Here is a 20,738-nt window from a genome sequence, read left to right on the forward strand (position 1 = left end):
CCCCCTACTGACATCCGGACTCTGGAATGTCTCTGGAGCAATCAGGATTGACAAGGGCATGAGGGGGTTTTGCTATTCCAGGTGTGCCAGCCTTTTCCAGAACTGAAGAAGACACCAACCTGGCCTACTTTCTACTGCATCCAAAGCAAGGAGTCAGAATGAAGGCAAATAAAATATATATATATATGTATGTATATAAGACCATCCTGGTGATGGTGATGCATGATGTCACCCACTGGCAAGGCGAGGTGGCTCACTTCAATATTAGCTGTAGTTGTAATAATCATAATAATTAAAAATAACCCCACATGAATGGGATTGGATTAATTTTCATCTAAACGGGTGTTCTGATCACTCCAGCAGAACAGATCCATGTCTTTTCCACTTGTCTCCCCTCCTCCTGTCCCCCGTTCTGCCTGTGCATGGCTGCAGTGTTTTTATGTTTGCCATCCACCTTTAAAGTATGAGTAAATAGTGCTTAAACCCTGGGTTTGCTTCCGTGGAGTTCCACGGGGCGGGCTGAGGTGCTGGGTTTTTAAATCAGTCGCAGTCAGTTCCAGTTGAAGCCATAATTGGTATTTTGGCTTGATAGCTGCTGTAAATCTCTGAGAAGGGAAGAGAAGGATGCTCTCATTTTGTTAGGCTGCCTCTCTTTCGGATGCAGAGTGCATCTTCCAGCTCTCTGGGCTAATTAAAATGCCATTACAGTACATGTGGTGCTACAATACAGTCTAGGGAGACTTCCAAAAATAGATCCTTGAGTGCAGACAAATTAGAGAGGAAATATGCACTGAGCATTTTCTCATAGGTTTAAAGAGAAATAATCCATTTGCTGCCCTAATTGCTTTCTTGTAAATGTTGAAGGATTTCCCCCCCCCTGTAAATTTCGAGTGAGCAGACAAATAAATAACACGTCCATGATAATTAGTGTTCTCATTACTAATATTGTAACTTGTCACACATGCTTGATATGCAAGTCTCGATGTTCCAGTGGCCTGTGCTTAAGGGTTAGGGGTGGAGACTTTTTATTCCTCAGCCAGCCTGTTTTAGCTGCCTGGCATCCCAAGGCTCCAAGGGCAGTGCATGATCTGGTTTTTAAATTCAGCCAGACGCTCAAGCAGAGCCACCCACGGACCCTCCCCAAATCCTGGCAGGAAGTAACGCAGAGAAATCCTGTTTGCACATCGTCCTTCCCCCCCCAGCCCAGCTCGGGTACAAAATGCAAGGTGCTTTTTATAGTGTGACTGGATACTGAGAGCAGGGGGAAAAGAAACCCCACGTTCCTGTGCCTGGAAGAGATCCATGGAATTGCTGTGGGCTTACACGTGTAGTGCAGACAGCACAGAACTGCTGGGCAGTGCCAGGACCAGCCAGGAGCTCTCGTGTGCTGCAGCCTGGGCCCCTCTGTCAACAGCCTGATGGAAAGGGATGAGGCTTGTGCTGGCTTGTGGAATCCCAGAATGATTTGGGGCCTCAAAGCTCATCCCATTCCACCCCCTGCCACCATCCCAGGTGGCCCCAAGCCCCATCCAGCCTGGCCTCGGACACTTGCAGGGATCCAGGGGCAGCCACAGCTGCTCTGGGCGCCCTGTGCCAGGGGTTCCCCACCCTCTGAGTAAATTCCCTGCCTGCTCAGAAGCCCCTGGTTGCTGTAGTGCAGTGAGGTGCTGTTCAGAAGACTTTGGAGCAAAGGAGACAGAAGTTGGTGGAGTGGTCTCAAACTCGCAGCATTAGTAGAAAACTGCTCATCCTGAAAAACATCTCTGGGCCACTGTTGTCTTCCCTCAATGGAGGACAGGCTGATGCTGGCAAAACTGAGTTCTGCAGCCCCTCTGTCTCATTTTTAAGAATCTCTTTGAGGTTTCTCCTCGGTTGCCCACAGTTCATCTTCAGGTGTTGAAGCTAAAGCTTTGGCCACCGAGGCTGCCACGTCCCCGAGGGATGGCCTTGCACGTGCCCCTGTCGGCATATCCAGGAGGGAACTTGGATCCTCTGCATTGTCACTGAATGGGGAGTGGTTGGTTTTTGGAAAATCCTTTGGCTTTCCCTTCTTCTGGCCTTGCTTGGCCGGGTGTTTCCCATTTGGAGTTTTACTTTTTTCTATCATTATCACAGCGGGAAGGTTTTACTGCTTTGTCACTGCAACTCCCATCCATCCGGGTTTTTTTGAGCTTTAAATCTGCATTTCAAGCTCCAAAGGGACAAATCGGAGTCAGTAATGCCAGCAATGCTGATCTTCTCTACCTCTTGCTCCTGCCTTTCTCCCTGTCTCTCCCGAAGTTTTACATCTACACTTCTGTAGAACTTCTCTATTCCGGGTGTCCTTTAAAGATAATTTTAGTTGCTCATCACTTCGCTCCAGGAATTCAGGTAGGCCAGGGTGATTTGCATCAGGTTGAAAGATCTGAATACATGGAAAACTATTTAAATAACCTCTTCGTTCCCAGTTCTGCCCTTCATTTTTAAGCTCATCAGAGTTAATTATAGTCAACCTGCTTGCAGTTTTCTTTAAGACCTCATTGAATGTTTCAGCCTTCCATTTCTCTTCATTTCTTGTCTTTTTTAAGTTGTGAAGTTGTATTTCCCTGTCCTCATCTGGTTTGGTTTTGCCCTGGATGGTCTTGATGATCTCAGAGGTCTTTTCCAATCCAGACAATTCTCTGGTTCTGCGAAATTGTTCATTTTGCTGCTTCATCTTTTCCAAGGGTTTTTATCTGTCATGTTTCTGGTTTATTCTGGACTGAACTTGTAAATATTTTGCCTTTGTTTTGCTATTTTCAACATCTTTAAATCCTGCAAGCTCAGCTACTTCCAAACCTGTCCTAGCTATATTTTCTGAATAACTTAAACAACTCTTTGGAACAGATTAAGATAAAAAACAAAATGTTCAAGTTTCCATCAATGAATTATGGCTTCATCTTGTTAATTAATGAGTAGAAATGCCCATCTGGAAATGAAGCTACACGAAATGTTCCCTGACTCAAGCCATGAATCAGCCAGGCTGGTGTCTGCTTCCCTCCAGGCTCGGTGGACAGAGCACTTTGTCGCAGGGTTTTGGGGAAATCGTCAGGCTGATTCACACAGAACCAATTTGAGAGGATGTTTTCTTGCCAATTCTGTTTAGTAGTTTAGGACCAATTTGGCCAGCAGAGAGCTGGGGAATATTTTGTAGCTTGTCTGGGCTGTCTCAGTATTCAAACTAGGGTTTGTGGCTTGTGAGAAGAGTCAAACCCTGATTGCATGGCTTGACCTCTTTGCACTGCTCCAGCAGCTGCACATCCTTGTGCTGAGGGAGGGCTGCAGAGATTTAGAGCTCTATTTTTTGTTTTATATTTTTATTTTATTTCTTTTATTTTATTTATCTTTATTTGGACAGCAAAGACAGAACCTTGGTCTTGGTTAGCTCGGTTTTGCTTCCAGTGTTTCAGGTGTCTGTGCTTTAAAAGATGTTCCTAAATGTTCTCCTGTGATTAATCTAATACTCATTTTGAAATAAAGATTGCGAAGTGTTGGTTTGTGGGTTTGGTTTTTTTTTTTTTTTAATGAGTGGAAAAAATTCATGTACCTTATTTCTTAGAATTAAACAAGTCTTAAAAGTCCCCCAAATCGACTCCCAAATTGGATTTGTCTCACCGAGCACCTGGGTGCTGCTGCATTGCTCTGTTTTGTCCATGGGTTGTTCTCTGAAGGAACATCTTGATCTGAAACTGGCCAGCAGAGAAGCTGGAAACACTCTGTTCCCCAGCAAAACTGGGTGTTTGCCTGGGCTGTGCTCTCCACTGACTCTGAAGCACCTGATGGCTCGATTGCATTTAAAATAGTGATGTTTTGCTCTTCCCCTTCCATCCGGGTATAGTCACTGGAGGTGAACCCAGGCAAGACATGCAGAAGTCCCCAGCTGTGCTTTCCCTCCAGAAAAATGGAGAAAGCAGGGAGAAGAAAACAAATCTTAATGTTTTTCTAACACCGTCCTTTACCTGAGAGAGATGGGGTGGCTTCTTTGATGTCTCCAGACAGGGTTTGGCTTGATCCTATCAGAGGTGCAGCACAGTAAGGGGTTGGAGGGGAAAAGTGAGACAGACTGACAAAGGTGGAACAAGTAGGTTTGAGATAAATTTTCTGTATCCCAGGGTTCGTAATTACACTGAAAACATAATTTAGCATTTTTTGCTTCGGCTCTTCTGGGAGGGAAATGGGTGACTAGAAACTCAGGTGTGGCAGTCTCCAACACTGGTTGTTCTGTTTAACTCTACCTGGATGCAAGATACAATCTTGGAAATATTTTAAATAGAGAACTGCTTCAGCAAGATGGATTTGTGCATCTCATTTACAAAGTATGTTTTTAATGCCTTTCTGAAATCCAAACTTATGCAAAATGGGGCTTGTTATGCATGTCTCTGCATTTTAATCTCCTGCAGTGATTTGTCAGTTTTCCTTAACATCTCCCTGGCATTTTCTAGCCATTCCTCAACTTTGCTCCGTGGGGCTGCATCTCTGTCTTAGCTCAGTTCTCCCAGCAAGGAAGGAATCACAGTTTAGTTGTTCTCTGGTAAGGTTTGTGAGCTGACATGCCTATTTCCTCAGCCTTGGATCAGCACCAGTTGTGGATTTAAAGACCAGGAAACCCTGAGTGTCATTTGGGATAGAGTCTCCTTTATTTTCTGCTTTAGCTGTCTTGGGAACGTTCTCATTTCCATTGATTTGTGCTACTTGTGTTTCTGCTCTGCATCGATAATTGGTTACTGATTTTTTTTTTTCTTTTTTATTTTTTCTGCTTGGACTGGCTAAAAATAGCTCAGCTACTCAAAGTGTTGATGTGATTTTATTTTCTTTCTCCCTCCTCTTTCCAGATGGGCTTTCTGGCAGAGACCAGCCAGTGGAGCTGTTGAATCCACCTCGAGTGAACCACATGCCCAGCTCTGGTAAGGAAAAAAACCTCCTATTAAACCTTGTTCCCGTTCCAGGGGGTGCAGGAAAAGGCTCTGCAGCTCTGCCTTGCGAGTGGGAGAGCAGAATGCAAATGCAGAGTGCTGGAACAGAGTCTGTTAGAACTTGCACACCTCTGCTTTCCCAGGCCGGGAGAGTGGGATTTGGGGATGGAGCGCAGCAGCCCTGGGAGTCTTGCAGGGGGCTGAGGGGAGCCCAGCCTGGTGGGAGATGCTTGGTTTGCCTTAGCAGGGAGAGGACAGGCGAACAAAGCAGCGTCTGAACGAGTCCTTTCCCAGCCCAGAAGGAGGTTTTGGAGCTGCTGCTCTCATTAGGGAGAAGGAGCAGGGAGCCAAGGCCGAGCTGATCAAAGTGTGTCACGCCGGCCTCTGGGCTGTTTGCTGTTCTCCCTCTCCTAATGATCCTGCCCCGGCATCTCCTGGGGCTTGTCCTCCTGCTTGTCGTCCTGGCTGCTCCTCGCTGAGCTGGGAGAGCTCTTAGAACTCAGGGCTGCAGCTCTACGAGTGATGGAAACCAAAGTTCTGCTCCCAGTACATGGAATTCTGTGGGAAACAATCTGCTGTTGGCTTTTATATTTCCCCCTTCTCTCTTCCAGGTGCAAGCAGATATCTATACCTATACCTATAACTCTCTCTCTCTCTCTATATATATATATCTATATAAATCTATTTAATATCTATACCTATATATCTATAGCAGACATTATCTACTCTGCAGGGAGCAGCTCAGACCTTCCAAACCCCCAACTTTCCCTTCTCTGTTGCCTTCCAAAATACCCTCAGGCCCTTTTCTGTTAAGGATGAGATCTCGCAGAAGATCTGAGCACTTCTGGTAACGCCAGTTGGAAAGATGTAAACGAAGTTTATTCAAAACAACTTTGGTACGCTGGGAGGGGGAGAAAGAAAGTGGGCTGTGGCCTAACCTAGATTTTTGTGGACTTAAATGCCTATCTGGGGAAGGAAACTTTCAAGGAGGCCGAGTTGTTGCATTGGGGGAAAAAAGGAAGAGAAGGTTTTTTACCAGGCACGGGCGTTTGGCATCAGATTCTGAGAAATCCTTCTCCCCTCTGTGTGCTCCCAAACGTGTCTGTCAGGTAAGGGAGGTTCTATTTCCCTAACCTTCAGAGGGATTCTCATTTTAAAGTCACTGTGGTTGCACAGGTCAACTTACAGGTTTTACTGCCCACCTTGGTCGTGAGCTGGTTGGATTTTGTGGCTCTGTGGATCATTGGCCAGGACTGTGAAAGGGATGGGTTTGAATCTTCTATCCCTTTATTTTGGTATTGATTTTGCTTGCTGGTTAAGTCTAATGTTACTTTTTGAGGTATTTCAGGCCAAAGGCTGGTGCTGGTTGAGAGCTTGGGGAACTTGGTGGTAGAGTCTGTTCTGGCTGTTTTTGCCCTGGTGAAATGAGGCTGTTTAATGGAGCCATGCGGGATTTAGGGAGTTCTTGCTGTTTGGGCTCAGTTTTGAGTGCTTTTAATAGCTCACCTCTGTGCTTTTGGGAAAACAATGAGGCAGGGATCCCTGGGGAGCTGTGCTGGTGTGAAGTGGGCGGAATGAGAGATGGGCAGCTCGGCCTCTTTGTCAGATGGTTCTCCCAGTAATTGAGCTGTGGGAACGGAATTCAGTCTGGGAGAGCTGGGGGTGCTCACCTGCAGGAGAGGTCTCCAGGGAGACCTCAGAGCTCCTTCTAGTGCCTAAAGGGGCTCCAGGAGAGTTGGAGAGGGACTTGGGACAAGGGATGGACAGGGACAGGACACAGGGAACGGCTTCCCACTGCCAGAGGGCAGGGTTAGGTGGGATGTTGGTAAGAAATTGTTCCCTGTGAGGGTGGGAGGCCCTGGCACAGGGTGCCCAGAGAAGCTGTGGCTGCCCCTGGATCCCTGGAAGTGTCCAACAGCAGCTTGGACAGGGCTTGGAGCAGCCTGGGACAGTGGAAAGTGTTCCTGCCCATGGCAGGGCGTGGAATGGGATGACCTTGAAGATCTCTTCCACCCAACCCATTCTGGGATTGCCCTATCCAGTTTTTGTCATTCTTGTCTTTAGGAGTTTGCTGCAGATCTTTCTGAGAGAAGAAATGAGAAGTAACACCAAGCATTGCTCTGAAAAAACAAGTTGTGTGTGGGATTGTCGGGTGGTGTTCCAAGTATCAGGCATGACTGAAATAATGGTGTTAAAAAACAGCATAAGGAAAAAAATTTGCTTGATTATGTCCTGGGATATTTTGTTAAAAACATTCTCCTGCCCTGGTCAGGGTAGGGTTGAATAAACTTGAGTGGTTGATGAGCTTTTATGTTTCAGATAAAATCACTGTGGTGTGCTTGTAGGAAACCAAAATGTTTTTCTCTTCGCCATGAACCAAGTGAAAGAGAGGTTTGACCGTTGTTAGTTGTTTTTCTCTGATGTGAAATGGCGAGAAAGTTCTAAAAATCCTCTGTCCTGCAGAGCATTTCAACTCCAACCCAAGAAATATTTACAGCAGTTTTATGAAATGGTTTTTAGGAGTGAATTTGATTGAGTAGAACTGAGTTCAGTCATTGTCGGTGGAAATTATTTCCATCTCCTTTTCTGTATAAATTAGGGATTAATTGGAGGAAGGGAAACATTTTCCCTTTTCAAAGACGTATCACCCATAATTGGCGCTTCTGAATTTCTGAGGTGCTCGCAGAAGTACAACAAGACAAAGCCCCCACAGCCCACATCCTGCTCAGGAGTACAATAATCATCAGTTTGATAACTCTGCCTGCTCTGCCTCGGGCTCCCAGGGATTGCTGTGCCTTTGGCCCGGGGGAGGAAAAGGAATAAAAAAAGGAATAAATTAACTTTATTGAGCAACGTTGCTTCCCTTAATTTTTTTTTTTTTTTTTATTTTAATAATCTGAGGCTGGTGAGGCCCTGGCACAGGGTGCCCAGAGAAGCTGTGGCAGCCTGTGGATTCCTGGAAGTGTCCAAGGCCCGCCTGGACAGGGCTTGGAGCAGCCCGGGATAGTGGAAAGTTAGAGGTCCCTTCCAACACAGAGCATTAAGCGGGAGATTTCAGCCCCCTGCTGCTTTTTCTGCTTCCTAGATCTAATTATCCACTCTCACTTCCACAAAAAAAAAGATGTTGATGTATGTAGGAACAAATGGTTTGTACGAGCCTCTGAACTAATATTGTCCCTTGATTTTGCAGTCAGAGATTAATCTGTGTCAGCTTGGGAACAGCATGAGGTTTTGTCATGCCCCAGAAGTAGCTACCCCTTAGAAAGGCTTTCCTTTACTGTTAAAAATATCCTGATATATAATATGGATATGTACACGGAGCCCAGGATGGGGGAGAAACCCATCCAGACCCCCCAAATTATCATCGGAAGTGAGTTCTGGGAAATAGCATTTTGATGTCACAGCCATACGCTAAGCAGATTCAGTCCTGTCCTCTCGTTAGGTTACTGAAAAGCTGCAGCTCTTATTGTCAGCCTTGGTGTAATAATTTTGCCACCATTTAGATGCCCTGGTGTAAGATAAGATTCACAGAGAAGCTGTGGCTGCCCCTGGCTCCCTGGAAGGGTCCAAGGCTAGGTTTGGAGCAGCCTGGGATAGTGGAAGGTGTCCCTGCCCAGGGCTTTGAGTCCCTTCCCACCCAAACCATTCCATGATTCCAAGGTAGCAGAGGATCTGCAGCTTAAAGCCTTGAGAATTGAAATCAGCTCAAGGTTATATTTCCTGCAATACTTCTGATTTATTAATATTTGTCTTTCATTTCCAACCGTAAGCTAAATGGACAAACTGTGCATGCAGTGACAATAAAAGGAGTGTTTCACCTGCTGGGGGCACTCCTGGAGCCCAGCCCCAGAGCCGTTCCTCAGCAGGGAAAGTCCTGCACAGCCCTTCAGCCAGATCCCTGATTTCCACAGAGGATTTGCTGAACTGCTGTGCTTCCATTAAAAGCCCTTGCAGTCAGTAAATTTGGGGTTATTTATGCAGGAGGGGGGAGGGAACTGCCACATCTAGAGGCTCTGGGCAGCTCCCTGCAGAGAAGCAGGCAAGTTCAACCCTCAGAACCTCTTTTCTGGACTACTGCTGTCCCCAGACTCATATTTGTTGGTCATGGGATAATTTAGTGACCCTCTAACTCTGCCTCAGGACTTTGTGCATGTGCGGGGGTGTATGGAAGAGGGATGAGCTTTTTGGCCACCTCTGTCTCAAGTTCAGCATCCATGTTCCACATGGAATTAAACCACTCCTCTAGCCAAGCTGGGAATCAGAAAATCACAGACTGGTTTGGGTTGGACAGGACCTTAAAACCCATCTTATCCTATGGGCGGGGAGGGACACCTTCCACTAGCCCAGGTTGCTCCAAGCCCTGTCTGCCCTGGCCTTGGACACTTCCAGGGAGCCAGGGGCAGTTCTGAACTGACCTGCTGCTGGAGCCCAGAATGTGAATATCCTGATCCCCGTGGGTTGGGAAGAGCAGGAGCCCACAGCGCCTCAACTCTGCTTTGTTGTCTTTTGTCTCAGAAAATGTATTTATCTGTCATGATTTATCTGTCTCCTTTCTTACCCATGAGGAAATGGTTATCAATTGGATGAGCTGGTATGAATTATTAATGATTATCCCTCTTTTAACAGCTGAAAGCAGCACTTAAATGTGAAGCTCTTGAATGCAGCGCTGGTTTCCTGGATGAAAGGCAGGAAAGTTTGCTCTGCTGCAAGCCCCAACTTGCTGTTTTCCTTTCTTCTTCCCTCACCTTGCTTAGTTCATTAATTCACGCTGATCAGCTCCGGAATTCACTGGATTCTCTTAGTCCTGACTCTTCACCAAGAGTTATTTTCAAAAATAAGAATTCTCACTGATTCCCTACCACAGGAAAGGTTGTTTTGTGCTTTTGATTTATATCAAAGCAGGTGATGAAGGGAAGAGCCTTTGAATGCTAAAACTTTGTGAAGAAATTTAGGGAAGGAGGAGATGGCAGGATGTGAGCAGGCATGGAAAGGCTTCAGGAATTTGTTCCCACTGCCTCTGGCTTTGCTAAAAATAACAGTACTGTGTGGTGAATGAAAAGTGATAAATGTTTCATGGAAATTGATCATGGATTGAGGCCTTCCTTGGGGAAAAAATTCCATGTGCCTCAGGTGGGATCTTGGAGGCCAAGTCTTGTCTGCCATGTGTGTTTGCAGCCTGGGTGTTTTTACCTGGGTTTGCAACCTCAGAGAGGTAATCAGGGTGAAATCTTTGTTGTTTTGCTTTTATTTCGTTCCAGTCCTTTCACTTTTCCGAGGCAATGCTCGGCCTGGGGCTGTAGTGCTCCAACATACCCTGTACCCGATTCCTCTTTTCCATCAGCTTCCCCTGACAAATGGATGTGAGCTTTGCACATCCATTTGGCTGGAGGATGAGGATGGACTGTCCCGTTATTTCCAGGGGCTGTGTTTCCTTTGTCTGCCTGCCCTTTCCATGGCTGTGCCCTGCACAGCGGAGCTCCCCAGGGTGTTTTCTGCCAAAATTAACTGGGGGTGGTTTGTTGCCAAAGGGGAAAGGGCAGCCACCTGCCTTCCCAGGATTTTAGGAATTCCTCTTCTAGCACTACACGCGTTTATCCAGGTCCTGGAGGCTCTTCCCTGGTGTATATTGATTTTCATGGCTATATTTGGCTCTGCTTTGTCTTTGGGCAGTGAAGGGAATATCAGGTGAATGTTTTGTGCAGCGATGCCTAAAATACAGCAGCAGTCTCCAGATGCTTCTCTGGGGAATTGCTGATGGTTCATTAAAGAGACCGTTCCTTGTTGCCCAGGGAAGCTGTGGCTGCCCCTGGATCCCTGGAAGTGTCCAAGGCCGGGCTGGATGGGGCTTGGAGCGTCCTGGGCTAGTGGAAGGTGTCCCTGCCCATGGCAGGGGTGGGATGGGATGGGCTTTAGGGTCCCTTCAAACCCAGACCATTCCATGATTCTGTGATTAAGTATCTCCTCGTTTGGCTTAACTAATATCTTGTGATCCAAACCACTTAATCATCACTACTTTTCCATCTGTTTCTCATTCAAGGAATTGTGTCATATCAGATGATTCATTCATATTTGATTAGAGATTTCATTATAAGCTGCCCTGAAGTTTTTATGATCTAATGAAAGGCTTTGGAATCACTGATTTGGAACTGCAGTTGTAATACGTAGAGTAAATGTACTGCATGTTTTGATGATATTTTTCCTAGGTATCTTTTTGAAGATCTGACAGTTCTTGCCAGTGAATTGTGTACATTGAATTTTTAAAAAAAAAGTTTCTGATGAAATGCAATGATCTTTTCCATTGGAGAGAGGAACTCCCAAGCTACTATAGGACTTCTCCAAGTTGCACTTAATGACCAAACAGTGAAATTTAGGTCAAAACTTGCCCTTTTTGACCCATATATAATCCTGCTTGTAGACAGTTACACTGTCACGATTTTAATGGATCTCTTGAAGATCCTAAATTGTCCTGCTTAAATGACTTGTGGCAAGCTCTTTACTTTCACTGAGGACAGTCATCTACCGCCTCTGTGCAAATTGTTTCTCACATTAAGTAAACTACTACAATTTCCTTTCAAAAAACAGATGAAGCAGTTGTAATAATGTATTTTTAAAAATACTCATGGGGCAGAGTTGGATGCATTTGCCCAGGGTGTGCTGGGTCTCTGATGATACAGCTCTGGCCAGGCGCGGGTGGGATTTGGTCCCCCTGTTTCTGAAACCCTGCTCTGACAAGCAGTGGGGTTCTCTGTTTGTTTTCTGCCGGCAGAAGGAGCTGAGACGAGCGCTGCAGGTTTGGGAAGGTGTTTGTGACGCACTGAGAGGGGAAAGTTACTGCAGCCAACTCCCGCCCGTCCCCAGTAATCCTGGGAGCTGCTGTGCCTGTCACTTAAATGGGACCTTTCTTAGGGTGGCATTAGGCCTGCCCTGTCTGCCTCAGCCCAGGGTGGATCCGAGGGGTTTTGCTGAGCTGAGCAGCAGAGTTTTGCTGGTAAAACTCAGCTCAGAGCACGGCAGGAATTCCCTTCCCACGATATGCTGCCGCAGTCGGACAGGCTCCCCTCACCAACGTGGCTGGCTGAGCCTGGGGGTCCAGCAGCACATTGGCTGGGTACCTCCAAACGCTCAGAAATCACAGAATCCCAGGATTCTTTGGGTTGGGAGGGATCTCAAGGCTCGTCTCATCCTACCCCTGCCATGGGCAGGGACACCTTCCACTATCCCAGGGTGCTCCAAGCCCCAATGCCCAACCTGGCCTGGCACACTTTCCAGGGATCCTGGAGCAGCCATGGCTTCTCTGGGAATTCCAGCCCAGCCCCTCCCCACCCTCACAGGGGAGAAGTTCTCCTCAATATCCCATCTAACCCTGACCCTCGTTACGCTTAGTGGCTTTATAGTGGGGCTAGAGCAGGATCTTGGGAGCCGCTCCCAGCTCTGTCCCTGGAACTCAGCCTGACCGTGGTGTCCAGCTTGCCACTCCAGTGAAATTACATGTGTGAGGGCATTTGACCTCACCAACCATGTTTTGGGCTTCAAAGCCAGCTCAGATGTTCCACAGGGAACGGCTCCTTGTCCCCCTGTCCTCCCTTTGATAGTCTATGGGGTCTGAAAAGCTGCCAGCTTTTCCTGGTGGGAAACACCAGGCCTGACCTTCGACCAAATGTTGTGCTGGCAAAGTACCACTGGAATATTATCAAGAAAATACCCCTAACCACTGTTAATCAAACGTTCGATACCATGTTTGGAGGTATCAAACGTTTTTATAGGCGGAAAAAAAGCAATTCCTTTCGCGTTCCACGTAAATCCCCGATACAGGGATTTGTATATACTTACATATGTATATATATGTGTATATATTTGTATTGCACTTGTATAATCCGTCTCCCAGGGATTTATCATGTCTTGAATTAGTGCTCAGCAAAAACTCGGATCCCTCTCCCCCATCCCTGACTGTGCCTGTAACAAAGTCTCTAAAGCCTCAGGAGTTCAAAGCCCGTTGGAACCGGTGGGTTAGGAGATAACTCTGTGGAAAAGGCAGAAGGAAAGGCTGTCACTAAAAAATAAGTAAATAGATTAAAAAAAAAAAAAAATCCCTTTTGGGAATTTGAGGACTTTACCTTGGTGACCCCATGCTGGCGTGGGGCAATCCTTAAAATTGCAGAGAAGGAAATTCTAGAATTCTCTGGAGTTTCCTTTGCGGGGTGGCAGCACAGGGGAAGGTTTAATTTTTGTTTCAACTCCGGATACATGATCTGGCCGTGTCCCCACGCTGATAAGGGATGGGAATGACATGGCAGGGAAGGTACTGGTTGTGTTGACACGAGTATCAGGTGTCCTGGGTGAGCAGCCAGGAAACTTCATCTGGTTCCATGTGCAGCCAAACACGCAGTGTGTCTGTAAGGAGCCCTTCCACCTCCATCACTGCAACAGAGAGAACCACCACCAAAACTGGCACTTCTTGATTTGGGAACACGTGCATTCATCCACCCTCAAGTGGATTTCAGTCATTCAAGACACCATTCCCCCTTCCCTTTCCCAAATATTCGCTCACGGGTACCAGCTGTACACTGTCAGGGTCAATAACGTGGGGTTTACTCATATCCCAAACCCCCCGTATTTGTTGGATAAACTCAGATTTCTCTTCAGTTTCAGCAGAAATTGTGTTCCTCAGCACACAGGGGGAGCTTTGGGGTTGTGCTGCTGTTTGCTGGGTTGAGAAAGGCTCGTTGCAGCAGAGAAAGAGAAAATGCAGTTACTTGGCATCTTTTCTCTGTACATCACCAAACCCCACCAAATTCCTACAGCTTGTAAATACTCATATGCTCAAATATTCATAGACTTTCTGCCAAGCAAAAGGGGGTTTTGCACTGTTTCTCCCAGGCTTAGCAGTGTATACTTTTCCTTGTTGCTTTGTTTTTTAATTGCAGTATTTCTTTATTATTATTTTTAAATAATTTGGGCTTCAGTGCAGAGATTTGGCTATGTGTTCTAACAAAGTTGCTGCTGCTGGTCAGGGTGCTGGTGCATCACAGTTCTGTTATACAAGAGAAAAATTACTAAGTGAGGTGCATGAGGTGATAGATGAATAAGAATTACAGGTGATTTTAAAATCACCATAATATTAAGACAAATTCTAGTCCTTTCAAAGCAGCTTTAACAGGGGTTTCAGACAGTCCTGGAGCATGGTGGATATCAAGTTTTTGTGCAGTTTAGAATGTGCTTTACTCTTTATCCCACAAAAGAAGTTCTTGCACAGGATGAGAATTTCAGCTTCGGAGGAGCTGTTACATAACGCAGGGTGCTATTTACACCTTGGAATTAAATATTAACTCCCGCTCTCTGCCCGAATGCTGCTTTACATCCGAAGTCCTGAGCTGTGCCTCTCTGGGTGAGTATGGCAGGCATTAAGGGCAGGTTTCCTTTCCAGCCCAGACCATTCCATGATTCTTTGCAGCCCATCACTCCAGGTTCTCCTTTACCTGTAAACAGATTTAGACCCCCTGGGCAAAGCTGCCTGAAGGAGTGCAGCATTTTGCAGGAAGCTGAACTTGTTTGTCCTTTAAGCCACTGCAAACCAGATCTCAGCACAAATGCTAATTTTGAGACGCTGATCTCCGCGAGCAGCAGATATTTAGTCTTACATGCGCCAGATGGGTTTGCTGCTGGCATCACTTGTGAGATTATGATCAAAACAAGGACAAATCCACTATAAAATTCCAAGACCTGACTGAGTAATTTTGTGTTTGCCTTCCCAAGGATCAGCTAGTTGTCACAGTGCTTTATTTTGTCACTGTCAGCGTAGTAAAGCTCCTTCAGGCATCTGAGATGGGCTGGCAGTGGGAGGAGAGGCCTCGCAGTGAAGGATCTCTCCCACCTCAGGTTTCGTTTACTAATAAGCTTTGTGTCTTTTTTATTTTTTATTAAGATTATTGTAGAATACTGCCAAACTTTTGGGCCTGCAGGAGAGCTGGAGAGCGACTTTTTAAAAGGACACTGAGTGACAGGACAAGGGGAAATGGCTTCCCACTGACCTCCCCAAGCTTTTGCTGAGCCCTTTTCCCGTTATCCAGGAGTATTCTACATTTCCACCGGGATGATGCAGAATCAAGCTGCTGCTGGTTCCGACATCTCCCAGTTTGTGTACGATACCAAGGATTTCAGAAACAACACTTCCCTTGAGCAGAAATCAAGGCAGATGGTAAAACCAAGTGACCTACAAAACATAACAAGTTTTCTCACCAGAAATGTACAGTACAAACAAATGTACTGTCACCTAAAAATACCGAGATGGCATTTCTGACAGAGTGATGATCGTACGGGAAAGTCAAAGTTTGCGTAAGGTCGGGAATGAATTTTTCATCCTCTAAAATACACGCTGGTGATCAAACTGACTGTAATGTGCTTCCGCCTCTTGTTTCTTCCTCCTTGGGACTTGGTTTGCTCAGGTTTGTCTGGCTCTATTGGATCTGTAAATCAAGTTAAACTGCCTCTGCTGATGTGAACATCTCAGTGTCTTGTGGCCAAGAGCAGTGGTCTGGACAGTTTGTGTTGTTTTCCTCTGAAAATTTGCCGTCTTCCTTTCTGTTAATCCTTCATGGATCCATCCTCACGTAGGACAGAATCATGGAATCACTAAAACTGGAAAAGACCTCCTGAGTCCAACTGTTCCCCCAGCACTGCCACCTAGAAACCATGTCCCAGGTGCCGCATCCACGTGGTTTTTGAGCACTTCCAGGTGTGGTGGCTCCACCATTCCCCTGGGCAGCCCATTCCAAGGCCTGACTACCATTTCAGGGAAGAAAGTTCTCCTAATTCCTCCCCTGGCCAAGGCTGAGGCCGTTCCCTTCTCCTCCTGTCCTTGCTCCCTGGGAGCAGAGCCCGATCCCCCCTGGCTGTCCTCTCCTGGCAGGGAGCTGTGCAGAGCCCCAAGGTCCCCCCTGAGTCTCCTTTTCTCCAGGCTGAGCCCCTTTTCCAGCTCCCTCAGCCTCTTCCGGTGCTCCAGGCCCTTCCCCAGCTCTGTTCCCTTCCGTGAACATGCTACAGCCCCTCGATATCCAGCTCCTGCAGCTTCATCCCTTCCTCATTTTTCAAGCATCACTTCTGGACCCCGAGCACCTCGTGCACGGACGGTGAAGTCCTTATGAAATCTCCAGGGCTTGGGATCCGTGGCCAGGAGCTGGTGCTGTCTCACGGTCCCAGCCAAGGCAGGGCTCTGCAGTTCAAGGCCGCTGCCCTGAGTGAAGCAAACTTGAGGCAAATCGGCTGTGAAGTGGAAACGTGGAAACGAAAACAGGCAAAATCACGGGAGGATTAGGCTGCGGTGATTTAAGGCAGCTTCATTTTGAGATGGAAACACTGACGCAGGATTTAACGCCCTTAGAATTTTGGCTCGTTATCTCCCTCGTTAAGAGGGGTGGTCTGACACAAGCGTGTGCACGAATCCATCTCTTTGCAGGCCTTTCTATATGCAAAAAAATGGTAATAATGGCATTTTGGAAATGCTGTTCCCTGTGCTGCCTCCTTGGGCTGATCAGCTGGGAGAGCAGAGGGGCTTTTGTAGGCATCACGTCCTGTGGGCTGCTGGAACGTTGGGAGATGCATAGTCTGGGATTCACATGGGAAATATGGATAGAGCAACCCGGGCTAGTGCAAGGTGTCCCCTGCCCGTGGGACAAGCCCCATCCAGCCTTGGACACTGCCAGGGATGGGGCAGCCACAGCTGCTCCGGGGCAGCATTTTCACTCACAGTGTTCTGATCTACGACTGTTTCAGCTGGTCTGGCTTTCCCTGGAAGGATGGCTTGTTTCTGTAGTCTTTTGGAGGAATGGGCTCCTAAACTTGAGGGATGACCCTGCAGAGCACAGAGCTTCAGTAAAGTGGCCTGAAAGTCAAATACGGTTAATGTAAGATGTGGCTTGCTTGGCGGAGAAGGGATTAGCTGTGTGTTGGTGTCAAGCGAGAGTTGTACCTAAAGAAGGTTTTGGTCGTGATCATCTGTATTCTTTGGAGCTTCTTTACACAGTGTCTCGGTCAGGAATGTTGAAGCGAACCTGGATGTGCCATTTCCATCGTTTATTGCTAATATCCACGGTGTGTAGTACTTCAGGGAGGCAACAGATAAGACATTGCCATCTCTGCTTGCCTCCAGATACCACTGAGTCAGATTTAACCTCCTCAGACTTGCTGTTAAAAGCCTTCCTCTTCAGATGGCCTCCTGCAGCTGTTCTTCAGTTGCTGCCTGGATGTATTTTTTATCTTTTCCTTCCAACTTTCCCAGTGCCTTTTGTCCGTGGGATCCTCCTTAGCTTCGCTCAGCTGAATCCCTGAACCCTCTTCAGCTCCTTCCCCAAGCCCTTTATCTTTTCCCAGTGCTCTGAAAAGTGAGTCACCGTTATTTTGGGTACGTATGGGAGCTCCATCCTTATATAGATATTTTATGTCTCTCACCTTCGGGCTTCTCACAGCATCCTGTTTCTTTTTGTGGAAGGATCAGGCTGCAGTCGACTCCTTGGCAGGGAAGTTTGGTGCCTCAACGTAACTGGAGCAGAGTTGTAGCCTCCCACTGAAAGAAGCAGACACCATTTTATTTGCCAGAATCCCTAAACCCTGTATTAGGTCCAAGTTTGGCAGCTGAAGTGGCATTTTTAAGCAAGATAATCCAAAATTTATCAGAATTTCTGAGGGAGGACTCGCTCTCCTCTTGCTGTGGTTGTAGTAGATACCGTGTAGGTGTATTGTGGTTTGGGAAGCTGCTTACCATGCTCAGCAGGCAACCACCCAACTCAGAGCTTTTAATAAAAGAAACGGGAGGTTTCAGTCTAGAAGCTTCCAGGGACGTTATTAAGATGTTCTCTTTGTTCATTCATAGAGGTGTTAATTCCTTAGGAAGGCAAGTTTAAAATGAGTTGAAAAACAGCATTCAGAGAATCCCAGAATGGTTTGGTTGGAAAGGACCTTAAAGACCTTCCAGTTCCACCCTCTGCCACGGACAGGAACACCTTCCACTGTCCCAGGCTGCTCCAAGCCCCAGTGTCCAACCTGGCCTGGGACACTTCCAGGGGTCTAGGGACAACCACAGCTTCTCTGGGCACCCTGTGCCAGGACCTCAACAGCCCCCAGCCAAGAATTCCTTCCCCATATCCCATCTAACCCTGCTCTCTGGCAGTGGGAAGCCATTCCTCCTTGTCCTGTCCCTCCATCCCTTGTCCCAAGTCCCTCTCCTGCTCTGGAAGGGGCTCCGAGGTCTCTCTGGAGCGTTATCCTCTCCATGTGAGCACCCCCAGTTCTTCCAGCCTGGCTCCAGAGCAGAGGGGCTCCATCCTTTGGCACCCTCTGGACTTGTTCCAGCAACTTCACATCCTTCTTATGCTGGGACTACCAGATCTGGAAGCCGCTCTGCAGGTGGGCTCTCACCAGAGCAGGGTAGAGATGGAGAATCCCAGTGAGATTCCTTGTGAGAAATATCTAAAACTCTCTACAACCACACCTGGATTTAACCTGTTGTGTTGTTGTAAGACTCACCTTCAAGCTGACTCCTGTGTGGCTCTGGCTCTGTTTGAGGAGCAGCACCTGGCTGCCTGTGCTGAAGGAAAATGCCACAGGCTGGGCTGATTTTCAGCAGAAGCAGCACTGAGTTTTTGTGCCGTGTCTAAAAGGCCACCTGGTGTCAGTGGTTTGGGCATAAATGCCAAGAGAAAGCTGACTTTGAAGAGAGCCATCCGTGACGTGGGGAATCCTTGTCATGCACAGATCAGTGCTGGCATGGGGAATGCAGGGAACAGCTGCCCTTGTCCTTTAGGATTTGGGTAGCAGGCTTCTGGGTTTTAATGTGTTCAGTTCATCTGATGGTTCTTGGGGGGGAGAAAATGGAAAATGTCTGTTTTTTAAGAAAAATCTTAGCTCAGGTATGTGTTTTGGCGTGTGCATCCAGGAAGGCAATCCCCGCCTGTTCTGCCAGCATGAAAAGGTGCTTTAGTGCCATTTCTCTTTGCTGTCCAGGGGTTTGAATGGGTTGAGATTACTTGAATTTCTCTAGGAAACTGCCAGTATTTGACACTCTCTTAAAAGAGGGGTTTTTTGTGTTTTAATGGGCATCTTCATGGTATTGAATGGACGGAAAGTAGCATCCCGGTCCTAACGCAGCTGATACCTGAGCATATCCATTATTTGGAAGTAAAGCCCTTCCAGAGGGGCCACAGGAAGCTGTGGGCTACTTGCCCATTTGGATGGGCTTCTCTTCCACCATGGTCTGGATTTCTGCTCAAAGCTGCAGCCTTTGAGCAATCTATGAGTTCTCAAGAGCTATGGAAGAGCATTCCTATTACAATTTGCTGTTTAGCTGTTCCTTTTGCTGCTTCATTTCTGTCATGATGGAGGAGATGCTGTTGCACGTTTTGGGGCTTGTTGGACAGGTGGGAGTCCCTTGGCTGGTGACAGAAGCGAACTCACTCTCCTGCTAGTAATAACCATTTATTTGCTGTTTGAAATACAGTGGGACAGGTAATTCCTCAGAATTTTGTTTCACCTTCTCTTTTGACATAGTGGCCTTAAGCTGAAGGAGGGAAGGGTTGGGTGGCTTATTGGGAAGGAATTGTTCCCTGGGAGGGTGGGGAGGCCCTGGCACAGGTGCACAGAGCAGCTGTGGCTGCCCCTGGATCCCTGGAAGTGTCCCAGGCCAGGCTGGATGGGGCTTGGAGCAGCTTGGGAGAGTGGGAAGTGTCCCTGCCCATGGCAAGATGGAATGGGATGGGCTTTAGAACCAAAACCATGCTGTGCCACCAGCTCATCAGGTGGCTTTATTCCTACCATTGGACAATTCACCCCTTGGGTGGCTCCAGGGAAAACTTCAGAGGACCAGTGGGAATGTCCAGATGTTGGTCTACCCCCGCCTTCACTGGGAATCCCTCAGCTCCCCCATGCTGACCCAACCAGGTGGATTATTGTTTTCTTGTGGGAAGTTTTTCATGTGTAATCTCAGGATGAGACTTTCTGGCTCCTGCTCCATCTCTTCCATGTTTAATTCTCTTCTCCAAAGTGTCATTTTCCCTTGAAGGAAGCTCAGAGTGAGATTAGAGAGAAGCACGTGAGAAATCCACGTGGGTTTGGCTCTGCAGAAGTGCAGCTGGGCTTCTTTCAACTCCGCTCTTTGTCCTGGGGTTCTGCTGAGGGGAGAAGTTTCCTGTTCTGAAAGCAAGATAGATGGATCAAAGAGGTTCAGTTGCTGGGTAATGCCTGAAGCAAAGAGGCAGGTGAAATTACATTCCCAGGAATCACAGAATCCTGGAATGATTTGGGTTGAAAGGAACTTTAAACATCATCCAGTCCCACCCCCTTCCATGGGCAGGGACACCTTCCACTATCCCAGGTTGCTCCATGCCCTGTCCAGCCTGGCCTTGGACACTTCCAGGGATCCAGGGGCAGCCACAGCTTCCCAAGACTTTTAAGAATAGCTGTACATTTATTTTTATTGTTTTCCATTTTATTATTTATTAAGATTTTTTTTTTCCAATGGAAACTCAAGTGGGTTTTGCTTATCCACTTGGTGCAAGGAAAGGTTTCCCACAATTGTGTGAAGTTTGAAATGAGGAATAGTCCAAGCCAACTCCTTTCATTCCATTATCTTTAATTTCACAGAAAACTCTGGCTCTGTCTGAGACACTCATTTGTTAGAGATGTCACTGATGAAACCAGCAAGGAGATAAAGCAGGATAATGGTTGAAAAGGAGGTGGAGAAACTGGAGTGTCTCCCTTTGGAGCTGCTCTGTCCTGCACAGGCTCATCTGTTGGAGACATCTCTGTTGGAGACGCCTG

General features: G+C 47.1%; 1 protein-coding gene across 7 annotated transcripts in view; it reads left to right on the forward strand.

The window, feature by feature from the left end:
• Nucleotides 1-20,738, forward strand: part of HDAC4 (histone deacetylase 4) — a 180,270-nt gene that overhangs the window by 65,348 nt on the left and 94,184 nt on the right. For all 7 annotated transcript variants that reach the window (XM_066189349.1, XM_066189353.1, XM_066189352.1 and 4 more), the window contains one exon: nt 4,851-4,922. In XM_066189349.1, coding sequence (XP_066045446.1) covers nt 4,851-4,922 — 72 coding nt within the window. The remainder of the gene's footprint in view (nt 1-4,850; nt 4,923-20,738) is intronic.

Source organism: Chamaea fasciata, unplaced genomic scaffold (genome assembly GCF_029207755.1).
Source record: "Chamaea fasciata isolate MVZ Bird 193981 ecotype frontalis unplaced genomic scaffold, bChaFas1.0.hap1 SCAF_8, whole genome shotgun sequence".
Lineage (NCBI taxonomy): Eukaryota > Metazoa > Chordata > Aves > Passeriformes > Sylviidae > Chamaea > Chamaea fasciata.